Source organism: Passer montanus, unplaced genomic scaffold (genome assembly GCF_014805655.1).
Source record: "Passer montanus isolate IOZ18808 unplaced genomic scaffold, ASM1480565v1 scaffold109, whole genome shotgun sequence".
Lineage (NCBI taxonomy): Eukaryota > Metazoa > Chordata > Aves > Passeriformes > Passeridae > Passer > Passer montanus.
Window position 1 is genome coordinate 2,600,097 of NW_024357502.1, and position 13,408 is coordinate 2,613,504.

The 13,408-nt window shown below is 43.8% G+C and overlaps 1 protein-coding gene across 1 annotated transcript in view; it reads left to right on the top strand.

Annotated features, from left to right (window-relative positions):
• Window positions 1-6,333: 6,333 nt before the first annotated feature.
• DDRGK1 (DDRGK domain containing 1) overlaps window positions 6,334-13,408 on the top strand; it is a gene marked incomplete at its 5' end in the record, with an annotated part of 29,392 nt that continues 22,317 nt past the window's right edge. Inside the window, one exon of the mRNA XM_039724346.1 lies at window positions 6,334-6,490. Coding sequence (XP_039580280.1) covers window positions 6,334-6,490 — 157 coding nt within the window. The remainder of the gene's footprint in view (window positions 6,491-13,408) is intronic.

The following is a 13,408-nucleotide window of genomic DNA, read 5'->3' on the forward strand; positions in this document are numbered from 1 at the left end:
CATACACAACATACATGATGCATAAATTCCATTCAAACAAAGGATTCTGTCTGGTCAGTGCCAACTTCTTCCTCTTAATGAGTGAGGTGGGAAGAAGTTAGTTCCTTCTGATAATGGAGCAATAAATTCTTTTTCTCTGAAAGATTCAGGTGTCCTGTGGCTGCTATCTCAGTGTGACTCCTTTCTTTAAAAATAAAATATCTTACATAGCATAGTTTCTATTTTAACATTATGTTATAACCTAAAACTGTATTTAACACATCACTTAAGAAAATGAATACAGCATCACTTTCTAACATAACACATACAATATTAATTTGAATATTTGCAAAAAGCCAATCATAAAATACACATTTTTCACATGCCACAGCAGCAACAGGCAGGAACTGAAGCTCCACCTGAACATGAGGAAGAGCTTCTTCACTGGGAGCACTGGAAAAGGTGGCCCAGAGAGGGAGGCTGCAGAGTTTTCCTCACTGGAGATATTCCAGAGCCATCTGGAGTCAGTCCTGTGCCGTGTCCCACCTCAGCCATGGGAAGCAGGTGGATGATGCAGCACTTCCAGCCCTGTGTCCCTGCTGAGCAGAGTTAGATCAGAGAATCATCTGGGCTGGAAAAAAACCTCTAAAATCAGAGTGCAACCATGCCCAGCACTGCCAGTTGCACCGTGGTGGGGTGACCTTGTGTGGGTGGGAATTGGGAGCTGTGGGAAAGATTCAGGTGTGCTGGGAACTTGCTGCCCTTGCTGTGCTCTCACAGTGGGAGGAGACAGGGTTTGGCTGCCAGGTGTCAAATTAGGATGTGACAAACTCTGAACTCCTGGTCAATACCTCCACAGATTTTGGGGATATGGGGTGTTTTGGGTTGGAATTTCTATTCTTTTTTGGGAGTTGATTGATAATTTTTAATTAAGAGGGAAAAGCACCACTTATCTAATACAAGCACAATCACTCAGTGTAATATTGTGCTGGTAAGGTATCTGTGTTAAAAGCAGATTTTGCTGATAATAATTAAGTTTTCCAGCACATTTCTCACACACGTCTGCCTCCACAGACCTGGTCTAAACCTTTCTCTTGGAAAGGTTTGGAAACTGATGTCATTTCTGTGAATTCCTATGAATGAAAAGATGAATTTGTGATAAAAGTGAGGGATGCATGTCCTGGAGAAATGCATCATTTCCTGAGCTTGACTCCTGTCATTATTTGGATAAATCAGGGGCTGTGGGGCTTGGAAGGATTTCTTTTCTCTTTAAGCATTCAAAGTTCTAAATTGAAGCCCAAGCATTTGTTTTAAATAGTGCAAATTATTGTAAAAAACCAAACTTTAATACTGATTTTGAGCAAGTTGGTTGAAGTTAATTTACATTCAGGATAATTTCATCATTTTGAAGCCTTTTTTAGTGGTAACTTTTTGATACTTGCAAGTTGGCCATGCTTTTTTTTTACGGTGGTTTTAAGATCTTTTTTACTTTAATACATTGTTTAATATAATATTTAATATCTTGGTTTCTGTCATAATAAAGCTCTTCACAGAATTTCAGCTTCTGGGGATGACTGTTCTCTGTACACAACACAAATTATTTTTCAGAATCACTGGGATTTTGGTGTTTTTAATAGCCACAAAATTTAGTTTTAAGCAGGAATTTCCTTTCCTATTCCATGTTCTTAGGTGGAAAATGGAAGCTGCCACAATTGTGCCAATAAATCTGTGTTGCCACCTGGAAAGGATTTGAAACCAGGGACAATGGACCTAAAGAAGTGGTGGGAGCTCTCACCTTTTCTTGATAATGTGCAGGGATTGGGACAGCAGCTTCCTTTTGTGTTATCTCATGGAAATTGGCTTTTAAAAATGTTCAAATGTTTAGGGAGCTGAGGGTCAGGAGAGGTAAATCCTGTACCTTTGTGTTTCTTTGAAAGGTCACTTGGAGCAGTTGTTCCCAGCAGGATCACGCCTGGACTTGTTCTACTGAAAATGAAAACAAAAAGTGGCATTTCTTGATTTTCCACGTGGCTGCCACTTCTCTTTCTGATAAGCTCCACTGGGCCAAAGCATCTCAGGAAGCTTCCACTGTTGAGTTTTGAATCCCTCTCTGAATGTCAGAGGTTTTGCAGGGAGGCAGAAGGAAGGTGCTGGGTGGTGCCACTGCTGGTGAGGGTGCAGCAGGTGGAGCTGTGTCCCTGCAGCCCTGAACTGCCTCCATTCCTGCCAGCCCAGGTGGCACCTGCCCACCTGATGGCACTGTGATAGGCAAGGGCTTCTTCTCTACAAAAGCATCTCTGCTGTAAGCAAAAGTTTGCACAATTTCGTGAAGGGGCAGATTTCTACCTGGGAGTGCAGGATGAGGTCCTGCCCTGGGCTCTGAATGACTCCGTGGTGGTTTCTGCAGTTTTTCACATCCAGCTCAGCAGAGATTTCTGCTTGCAGAGCACAGTTGTGTTCTCTCTCCCTTCAGGAAGGAGACACAGCAGAGTGTCAGAGCTGCTGCTGTGCCCTGGCTGACAAGTCAGCTGAAATAATCTCCTGCCTGCCCTGGTGCTCCCTGAGCACCCAGGCAGAGCTGCTGTGCCCAGCACAAAAATGTTCTTGGCTTTTCATGGCTGAGTCAGACCCTGGACACCACAAATACAAACTGAGCCCGTGTCCCTTTCCCAGACAGCTGTTGAGTGTTTTGTTTGTATTACCTGCTAATTTGAGGGGTTTATCTCATTAATTCAGCCTGGCCTGTCATTCTGCAAAGCTTGTGGATGGCTTGTCTCCCCTCTTTAATGTTGGCCATTAATTTTCACTCAGATGGCTCTGGATCAAGGCTAATTAGTGCTTGTGTGAGTAATCTCTGCATGATCTGGCTAGCCTGGGGTGCCACTGCTGAGACCTCTGCAGCTCCAGGAAAATGAAGAGATGTGCTCAGATAAGTGCAGCAGCCAAACCCCGCCCTGTGCTGCAGGAGGAGGTGAAAAAAAACCCCAGCAGGGCCAGACCCCAGAGCAAATCATTCCTGAGCTCAAATCTGATGGTCAGTCCAGCCCCAAGGAAAAGGAAAAGTGATTTTTAAATGAGTCCTCTGTTGTGTGAAACTTCCCCTCTGTGTGCCACAGCTCAGGGGGAGGGAGGGCACAGCTGAACTTTCAGCATCCTGCAGCAAAAGCTGTGTCTGGAGTCACGTAGGCAGAGCCCTGACCCTGAGGGAGCAGGTCCAGGTGTGTTACAGCAGAGCAGAGGAAATGGGGATTTTCTCCTGCTGCTGGGAAAGGACAGGGAGAAATGCAGTGAGTAACATTCATGTTTTCCAAATCCCTGCCCAGCTGAGTGCCTGGCAAATACAAGTTCTAGAATGCTCGAGTCAAAAAGGTTGGAAAAGCCCTCTGAGGTCACCCAGTCCAACCATTCCCCCAGCACTGCCAAGGCCACCACTGACCCTGTCCCCAGGGGCCACATCCTCATGGCTGTTAAATCCCTCCAGGGATGGGGACTCCACCACTGCCCTGGGCTGCTGTGCCAGGGCTGGACAACCCTTTCCATTATGAATTTTTCCTAAATATCCAATCTGACTCTCCCCTGGCCCAGCCTGAGGCCTTTCCCTCTGCTCCTGTCCCTGTTCCCTGGAGCACAGCCCGATCCCCCGGCTGTCCCCTCCTGGCAGGAGCTGTGCAGAGCCACAAGGTCCCCCCTGAGCCTCCTTTGCTCCAGGCTGAGCCCCTTCCCAGCTCCCTCAGCCTCTCCTGGGGCTCCAGACCTTTCCCCAGCTCTGTTCCTTTCCCTGGGTTCTCTCCAGGTCTTTCTTACTGGGAGGGGCTCAAAAACCACCCCCAGGATTGGGGACAGGCATTGCCCTGGCCCTGCTGCCACAAGCCAGGTGCCACTGGCTCATGTTCAACCAGCTGTGTGCTGCTGAAAAAGAATCTGCAGCCAGGAGAAGTATTTTAGAGACTGGAAGGAAGAAAAAAATCTTCATTAAAACATTTATTTTCCTACTAAATGACAATCTGTAGTGGCTTGGTGTCTTCTGTTAATGTGCATGTTTTGGAGATGTGACAAATATCGTCCACCAGCTGCCCTGTGTGTTTGTGATGTGGGTCAGGTGTGGTGGGGTTTGGCACATCCTGAGCCCAGTCCACACCGGTCACTTTGAGGAATTACTTAATCTCCTGTAGAGAGTTAAATGGAGAAGAGCAGAGAGCTTCGTTCACATGTTTTTCTCTGTGAGGGTTGAGCTCTTCAGTTTGAAATAAATACATGGCTTATAAATAGATTCCTCTTTCATAAAATGCAAAGCAGTCTCTGTTTCACAGGACAACAGGAACCAAAACCAGAATGAATGAGAGCTGGAACTGCACAGCTGAGCTGCTGGGCAGGACCATCTTGGGAATCACTGAAGCTTGCAGGTGAAAGGATGCTGAGGTTTGAATTGCAGCATATCTCAAGAACTTAGGAAGTGAAATACTGCATTTGTATAAAAAGCTTTTTTGGCATTTATCAGTGTCCAAGAAGTGATCTGCCCTGCTTCTTCAGGAAAAGGTTTCCTGTGGCATTCCAAATAAGCTGTGGCTAGGACTGGGCAAGGCTTGGAGCAGCATTTTGGCATCTCTGCACTCAGTGATTTCTCACAGCCCTGCTCTGTCTGCACAGGTGGATGGCACCAGGAGGGTGACAGCAGTGTGACAGGGCAGTGGCTCAGTTCCAAATGTCACAGCGTGGTGGGGACCTGCTGACATCCCTGTGACATCTCTGCTGGCCAGAACCTGCCCCAGGTGGCCCTGCTGTCCTCGGGGCTGCAGCCTGTCCTTACCAGCCCCAAGATCAGTGCTTTGAGGGCTGTGATAGCTGAGGTGAGCTGCAGGCACGCCTTTGGTGCTGCAGAGATTCACTCACAACAAATCTCATTTTCTGATAGCAGATATGCTAATAGGAGCTTTTTTTAGGAGGGCATTGTTTGGCTCAGGGGGTGCTGGAGACTTGGCACAATGTGCAGAGCATTTTGTGCTCCTGCTGGGACACAGCATCGTCTGTCAGATCACAAAATAAATGTGTTCTGAGTTGGAGGAAGTGAGTTGTTCTGCAGTTTTCCATGAGACCATTTGAATATTTGCTTGAATTAAAGCTTAAAAGTTAATACTTTGCAGGATTTAGGAGGTAACAAATATCAGTTAGGCTTATCAACTGAATATGCAAAGCAGGTATCAGGGATGATGATATTTTACCATTATGTGGTTTTGGGGGTTTTTTTTGCATTACTGCCATAGTTAAAAGCAACAGGAAGCCTAAAAATAAATAAATCTGAGAATTTTCTATGGAAAACTTCTGAAGTGAACCCACTGGTCAGTTCCATCCTCCCAGGATATTCTTCGTTTTCCAGATCTTAATTAGTGACTGCAGCACATGCAGAGAAGATGGCAGTGAGAGCTGCAGTGCCCCTTGGGTCCTGTTTGTACCTACCTGTGATTTGGGAAGTTTACATCAGCGGGGTAGAATGAAGTGTTCATTTCAGCTGTAGTTTGTGATCCTTTTTTTGCTCTTCAGGGTTTGTTTCATGTGGAATGATTTACATATTCCTCTCTGAAACATTCAGCCTCTGAGGTTTCAATCAGATGAATCTACCTTACACAAGTACAAATTACAATAAAAAAATCAAAATACTTCAGAAATGTGAAAAACGCCAATCACTTGTTTTTAAAATTTTAAAAGTTTATTAGTAGTAAGATGGTTATAAAAATAGTAATAAAATTAGAGTAATAAAAAAAAATTGGACAGTTGGGATTAGGACAATACGAGACAATAAAAACAAAGAGTTACAGACAGTTGGGGTACCTCTTTCTGGGCAAAATAAGCCCGAAAAAGGACCCACATTAGCAGAGGATTAACCCTTAAAAGCAACAGCTTGTTGCATATTCATGCACCTCATGCATGGTGCATAAATTGCATTCAAACAAAGGATTCTGTCTGGTCAGTGTCACCTTCTTCCTCTTAATGAGTGAGGTGGGAAGAAGTTAGTTCCTTCTGATAATGGAGCAATAAATTCTCTGAAAGATTCAGGTGTCCTGTGGCTGCCGTCTCAGTGCAAGTACCTCATTCCTCTCTTTAAAAAACGTATCTTACATAGCACAGTTTCTATTTTAACATTATGTTATAACCTAAAACTATATTTAACGCACTACTTAAGAAAATGAATACACCATAACCTTCTAACATAACACATACAACATTCACTTGAGTATCTGCGAAAAGCCGTTTTTGACAAGAAAGAAAAACACACTTTTGTGTCTGTGCTGTTTGCTGACTCAGAAACAGAAGGGAGGCTCAGCTTTAACATGAACATTTTCCTTTTTTCTTGCAGCTGACGAGGAGCAGCAGCAGAATGTGGCAGCAGCAGCAGGGGCCAGGCCCCGGCCCCAGGTGGAGGAGCGGGCAGAGGGGATGCCCCGGCGCCGCAGGAACATGGGCACCAGGCTGATGGCCCAGAGGAGAGCCCAGCAGGCAGAGGAGGGGCTGCAAGGTAACTCTGCCTTCAGCTCATCCTGCAGGCATGGGAAAAAACCTTCACAGCAGCTGTTCAAGCTGGGGAAGGGGTGCAGCTGCCTCCTGGAGGAAGTTGTTGGGTTTTGCTGATGGATTATTTGTAGTTTTGCCGTAATCTGTCTTTGTGGGGGGATAAAATGTAAAAAGGTAGGGATAGTGTAGAAAGTAATTTTATTTTTGAGGAGTTGTAGTTGTATTAATTACTAAAGATTAATAATAAGTTTGGTTTTAATAGGTTGCAGTTGTATTTGATAAAGATGAGCATTATAAAAGAGAGGTTAAGAAGAGAACTAGTTTGTTAACTGTGCTGTGAAGAACTACCCATGGGAAATCACCGAGAAAGTATAAAAAATTTACAATACAATAACAGCATGTCTTCTCTCTGTACTTCATCACTTTTCTCTGGTTGGGTTTTGCTGATGGATTATTTGCAGTTTCGCCGTAATCTGTCTTTGTTGGGGGGGGATAAAATGTAAAAAGGTAGGGATAGTGTAGAAAGTAATTTTATTTTTGAGGAGTTGTAGTTGTATTAATTACTAAAGATTAATAATAAGTTTGGTTTTAATAGGTTACAATTGTATTTGATAAAGATGAGCATTATAAAAGAGAGGTTAAGAAGAGAACTAGTTTGTTAACTGTGCTGTGAAGAACTACCCATGGGAAATCACCGAGAAAGTATAAAAAATTTACAATACAATAACAGCATGTCTTCTCTCTGTACTTCATCGACTTTTCTCTGAATACCCCTTACACTAAACCTCTGCCTCCTCCTGAGGTGAATCCTGGCTGTTTGTGGTGCCAGACCTTTCACATCCTTCCTAAAAACTTTTGTATTTCCTTCTTAGCCATGCAGGGAATTAACTTAAATTACCTTAATTTAGGTGACCTTATCACTCTCTACAACTCCCTGAAAGGTGCCTGTGCTCAGCTGGGGCTGGGCTCTTTCTCCAGGCAGCACTGACAGAACCAGAGCACAGTCTCAAGCTGCACCAAGGGAAATACAGGTTGGATATCAGGAAAAAGTTTTTCACAGAAAGAGTGATAAATTTCTGTAATGCTCTGCCTGGGGAGGTGGTGGAGTCACCATCCCTGGTGTGTTTAACAAAGCCTGGATGTGGCACTGGGTGCCAGGGTTTAGTTGAGGTGTTGGACTGGATGATCTTGAAGGTCTCTTCCAACCTGATCATTCTGTGAATTCTGTAAATCTGGGGAAACAGAATCCACACCTTGCATTGAACAGCAAGCTGTAGTACATTACTGATTCCTTTTAAATGAGTGGGAAGCATTAATTCCCCTGTGTAATCTCTGCAAAACATGGAGTTCTCTCTCCGAGGAGCCATGCAGGTGGTGGTCAGGATCAAGAGGAGTTCCTGGAGATCACCACAAACTGCAGCATTTTGCCAGCAGGTTGTTGACAATGTGTTGTGTAAATCCTGTGCTGGATTTACAGGTCACAGCTATATTTCTGTAGCCTAGACAAAAATATGGTGATAAATAACATCTTTATACAGCCTGTAAGTATAATTCCCTTTTCTGGTGAAGCTTGACACATTATTCTCTTTATTGCTGGAGAGATGAGATCACCATGAATCACCCCCTGGATTCTTTCTACTTTCAGCTCGTGGGAGAAGTGTTCAGGCTTTCTGCTCAAGTTCTGGAGTTTGCAGTGGAGATCAGGGTGTCTTTGTGGTGTGCAGGAGGTGAAAGCACTGAGCACACAGCTCTGTGATGCTTTCATTAGGGGCTGTTTGCATTTTGTTGAGCTTTCCTTGCCCTGCAGTTTGTAGGAAGCCTCACTTTGGCAGGTGAATGTCCTTTTCCAGCTAATTATGTTCAGCAGTTTCACAGATGGAGATTGGACAGGTGTGAACTTTTCAACTTTGGTTATTTCTTCTCGTGTGATAACATCCTGGAAAGAAAATGGAATCTAAAAATACTCAGTTTTCAACTCCAGACATCAAAAGTTTGAATGCTGAGGGCCAACAGTGAAGCTGTCAAAGCAAATGGCTCATCTTGTCTTATCTTACTTTGTCACTTTAGCAATAGAAGAATCTGTGTCATTGGGCTTTATAAATAATTCTTTTGCAGCTTTCTGTACATCAGATGCAAGTGCTGCTGCTTTTGCACGAAGTTCCCTTTGAAATGACATGCCTTCTTTTATTTGTTTTCCCTAATTTCTTACCCAAATTAAACCAGCTTCTTGCTTTTTGCTTCTGTGGGTGGTTTTATTCATATTTTGGGATGTTTTTTCCAAGTGGCTGAGCACAGGTGCACAGCAGGAGCAGCAAAGCCTTTGGAGAGAGAGCACAGATTTGGGCAGAGGAGCTGTGGAGAGAAGCAGCTGTCCCTGATTCCCCAGCACTGAGGTGATCAGTGGCCTTTATTAATTGGGATTGGCCACCCTCTGTGCTGCAAATCCTTCAGCCTGGCCCTGAGTTACCTGTATTAGGTAAGGGATTAAGATACCTGTCTTTTGTAAGGGTTTTCCCCTTACAAAAGGATGTGTTAAATGTTTTAAAGCCCTCTCTGTGGGCATGTGGCACAAGCCTGGAATCACTCTGGGATTTATCCCCCTTTTTTTAAAAATTTTCTCTGTGTCACTGCAGTATAGAGCACTTTTGCCTGATTGCTGCTTGCATTTGAGCCAGCTGGAATGGCAAGTTCTCTCCACAGCAGGGTTTTGTGCTGAAGAATTCATTGACTCCTTGGAAAGACAGCCCAGTGCAGCACCAGGGCTGAAGAGCAAAATTATTTGGCAATTTAGAAACAGCAAACCCAAGCCAGTCTGGTTTCTCCACTCTTGCCTTTGAAAACTTCTGAACATCTGCAACCAAAGCAGATTTTTTTTTTTGTATGTTTGAATTTGTTGCAATATTTCACTGGTAAATTTCTGTTCCGTTTGTGGAATTTCCACTCTGGGCTTGTGCTGAACTTTGGGCAATGCTGCCTGATCCTTCTGTGTGTCACTCTGACTTCTGCCAAGAAGTGATTTCTTCACCAAGCCACTGCTGGAAGAGTCTGAGCAGTGACCTCAGGGAGGGTGTGGGGGTGCCCTGACCATCCCTGTGTCCCTGTGATGGTCACAAAGTGCAGTCAGGTAGGAAGTGCTGTTGCCACCTCAGAGTTCTGCCTGTTGGGAGCCAGTTCTGCTGACTCTAGGAAATGTCCCCAAAGCTGCACTTGCAGACTTTGGAGCTGTGGTTAGCATGAGGGTTTTCTGTTTTCCATCTAACCATCAGATTTCAATTCCAGAATGAGAAAGAAGCTTTGAGGGTGAAGTTGTAGCCCACGGTTTCTGCTGCCTGTGCTGAGCTGCTGTGTTGGTGCCAGGACTCAAATCTGTCACAGAACAATGGGGGAGGAAAAACAACCCCAAACCCTGGGCACTAAGATCAAAACCTTGAAAACTTCATTGTCCCTTCTGTAGCTTCAATTTTACTTGTCAGCCTGGATAAGGAATCATTTAATACAGAGATAGTAAATTATTATTTTCAATATTCAAATCTACACCCACTGCATTTTGGAGCAGAAAGTGATCCATCCATCTGATATTTCCATCAAAAACGTCATTTCCTCTCAAGTGACAAGAAACTCATGGGGATGAAATAATGACCGGTTCAGTTGGGTTGTCTTGATCCAGCTGTGCTAAAAATAGTGAGGGTGAGGGTTTTCTGTCACTTGGTTTTGTCTCAGGCCAAAACCAGGTTGTAAATCTTCAGCTTTCTGGGGTAGCTAACTAAATCAGTTACGGATTGTCACAGGCAGACAGTGGTGCAGCAGCAAATATCCTGACTTTCCTCCCAGAGGGAAAAGCCAGCAGGTGCTGGGTTCCTGATTGCCAGGGTCCATGGGACAGACCCAGCCAGGTGCCACCCTGCCTCGGGTCACTGAGCAGTGGTGGTCAGTGAGTGCTCCAAGGAGGTCACCTGCCAGGTATCATCATCTGCAGATACCCTCTGATGGACAAAGATTGCTGGGAGATGTTTCTCCTTGGTGACAAAGTGATTCTCAAAATGACTGAGACCCCTGAGCTTGGACTTGCAGTCTGGCTTTAGAAAAATGGTTGTGATTGCCTCAAATTGCCCAATTTCATTCCAGCCACAATGCTCCTGCCTTTCCTGCAGCCCTCTGCAATCTGGAGTCTTGTTAAAAACCTCTGTGCTCTGCACACTGGAGCAGGGTGCTGCTCCTTTCCCTGTGGAAAAGGAGTCTGGAAGGAGAGTTATTCATGGAGTTAGGTGGAGAGCCCAGCTAGCAGACTTAATTAACTCCGTTCGTCTTAATTTAAATTGAACCCAGACAGAGGTGGCTTTGTGGACTGGCTCCAGCCAAGATGAAAATGCTGCAAGGCAGAAATGGGTGAGGGTTTCAGGCATTAATCATTTAGGGCACAGAGGCCAAGCTAAGCAGTGGGAGAAGGGGATAAATTTGAGTTGGAGTGAGGGATGTTTGGGGTGTGTGGTAGTGTAAATAAATAGCATTACCCATTTCCAATTTGAAATTCCTTTTCTTTACCATCCAGGGAGGGTGTGCTTGGCTCTTGGTTTTGCCTGACTGATGCTCTGAGTGCATCCCCTTGGATTCTCCTCACCTCTGGGTGGACATAAGGGTGTTTTGTTGTGAGCTTTTACTTGTGCAGAAAAAACATTTATCCAGCTCTCAAGTTGAGCTTGACCCTCCAAACCTTCTCCTTGTCCTTGAACACTGCAGAGAGCTCAGGGGTGAAGGTGCTTCCCTTGAGACTGCATTTTGGAGAGAAAGTGACCCATCCATCTGATATTTCCATGAAAAATGTCATTTCCTCTCAAGTGACAAAAAACTCGTGAGGATAAAATAATGACAGGTACAGTTGGGTTGTCTTGATCCAGCTGTGCTAAAAATAGTGAGGCTTTTCTGTCACTTGGAGGAGTGTGTCAGGCCAAAACTTTGCTGCTGTTGGTGTGAGGGAGAGAGAAACTGGTGGTTATAACTGCCCTAAATCATGGTGTGGTGGGCAAGAACCAGACTTGTCTAAGAAATGCCAGCACTTTCCAAAATGTCCCACAGAACCTGATTTGACTTGTGGATCATTGTTTTGGTTTGGATTTTAACAAACAAAGTAAGGACTCCCTCAAAGAAATAATCTGCTTTTGTCAGGCTGCTTTTATTAATTTTTTAAAATATTTGTATTTAATATTCTATTATTTAATAATAGAAATAATAGTAGAGAGCCCTGTCTGTGAGGTCTCTACTTCTGGCAGCAACATAAAACTCCCAAAGGTCAAATATCCCAACATCTGCATGGCTTTTCTCTGAGCTTTTGGCATCGTGCAGCTGAGCACAAGTGTTGGAATCTCCAGTACAGTGAACATTTGGTTAAATTATTTTACTTCCACAGCATCAGTAATGATAAATCCAACAGCTTTTGACAGTTTGAGTGCTTGGGTTTGTAAAATAAAACATGGTAAAGAAAAGTTTGTGAGTGAAACATAAATTGTAAGTTCCTCTCTTCTTTTGCATGGCAAGGTTTAGAGATGAGAATCTCACATTTTTCTAAGTATTAATCACTGTTGGGAAAGAAAGCAAAAAACAAGGTTTTAAAAGTTTTTAAAATTATAATGATTGGGCATTTTAAAATGCTTTTTTATTGCTTTGTGTGGTATCTAAGCTCAGCTTTCAAATCGAGCAGCTAAAAAAAATCTTGTATGAGTGTTTTCTGCTACTTTTTTGGGGAAAATAATGTAAAAATAATTCTTCATCCCCATTAAGTGATGGATATTGTGCATAAGTTCAAGAAGAATGTGTTTGTGCTGAAATCTCTTAAAATAAGCATTTTTCTGAGCACTGAAAGCTCTGGAAAATGTGTAAATTTAGAAGCAGTGATGTGGTCCCACGCTGTTCTTGTGAAATGGAGCCGCCTTAATTGGCGTAGTACTTGAAATTATTTTCATGCTTAATCAGTAGGAAAACCTTTCTAGTACAGTTAAACTTTGACTAATATCCCAACTGGTGAATCAAAAGTCAGTTTAGCCTTGCTGCTCCTCGTGCAGTGAGTTTGGTGCTGTCAGAGTGCCCCCAGTGAGAGGCTGGTCCTGCTCAGGCACAGCCAGGCTGGCCAGGGGCAGCTCTGTGGTTTCTCACTTCTGCCAAGTGCTTTTAGCTGAGAATAAACTTCACATTCTGCTCTAAAGGTCTGGTCTTTGTGCCTGCTGCACTTTTCTGCTCTAAATGTTGCTTGCTTTTGTGGCTTCAGATTAATAAACCAATTTCTTGTTCAGTTTCTAAATTAAAAAACACAAAAATCAAGGCTAGTTATTAGGCTGTAATTAATCCCACCACGGGATTGTGTTACTGGGGAATGGCCACAGCTTTCCAGTGGCTGGTGTCACACATCTGTTGGGTTTTAATTACCTGCTGTTAATAACATTTGCTGCTTTTGCCTGGCATTTTCCCCTCTCCTTTCTCTACTCCTTTTGTTAGGTGCTGCATAAATAGTAAATAAGGCAGCTGGCTGTGCCCAAAGGACTTTCTGGGAGTACCTGTGCAACTCTCATTCTTTTTCATGGATGGGAATCCATTTGCTTCACCCAAAATTTAAAAGGAAGCAAGACAAGGACAGGTAGACCAGGTTGGATGGGGCTTGGAGAGACCTGGTGTGGTGGGAGTGGCAGTGGGATTGGAACAAGATGATCTTTAAGGTCCTTTCCAATCCAAACCATTCTGGGATAACTAAAATACACAATGCTGATTGTTTATTTTGGAAGGTTTTGTCTGTTCTGTACACACTACAGAATTCTGTTAAATTTCTGTCCTGCTGGAGAACATCAGCACACTTACTAAAGGTACTGGGAAGCATTTTTTAAAAGAAGTCTGGAAATTTCCAGCAATTCAGACACATCTGTGACTGATAACCTCC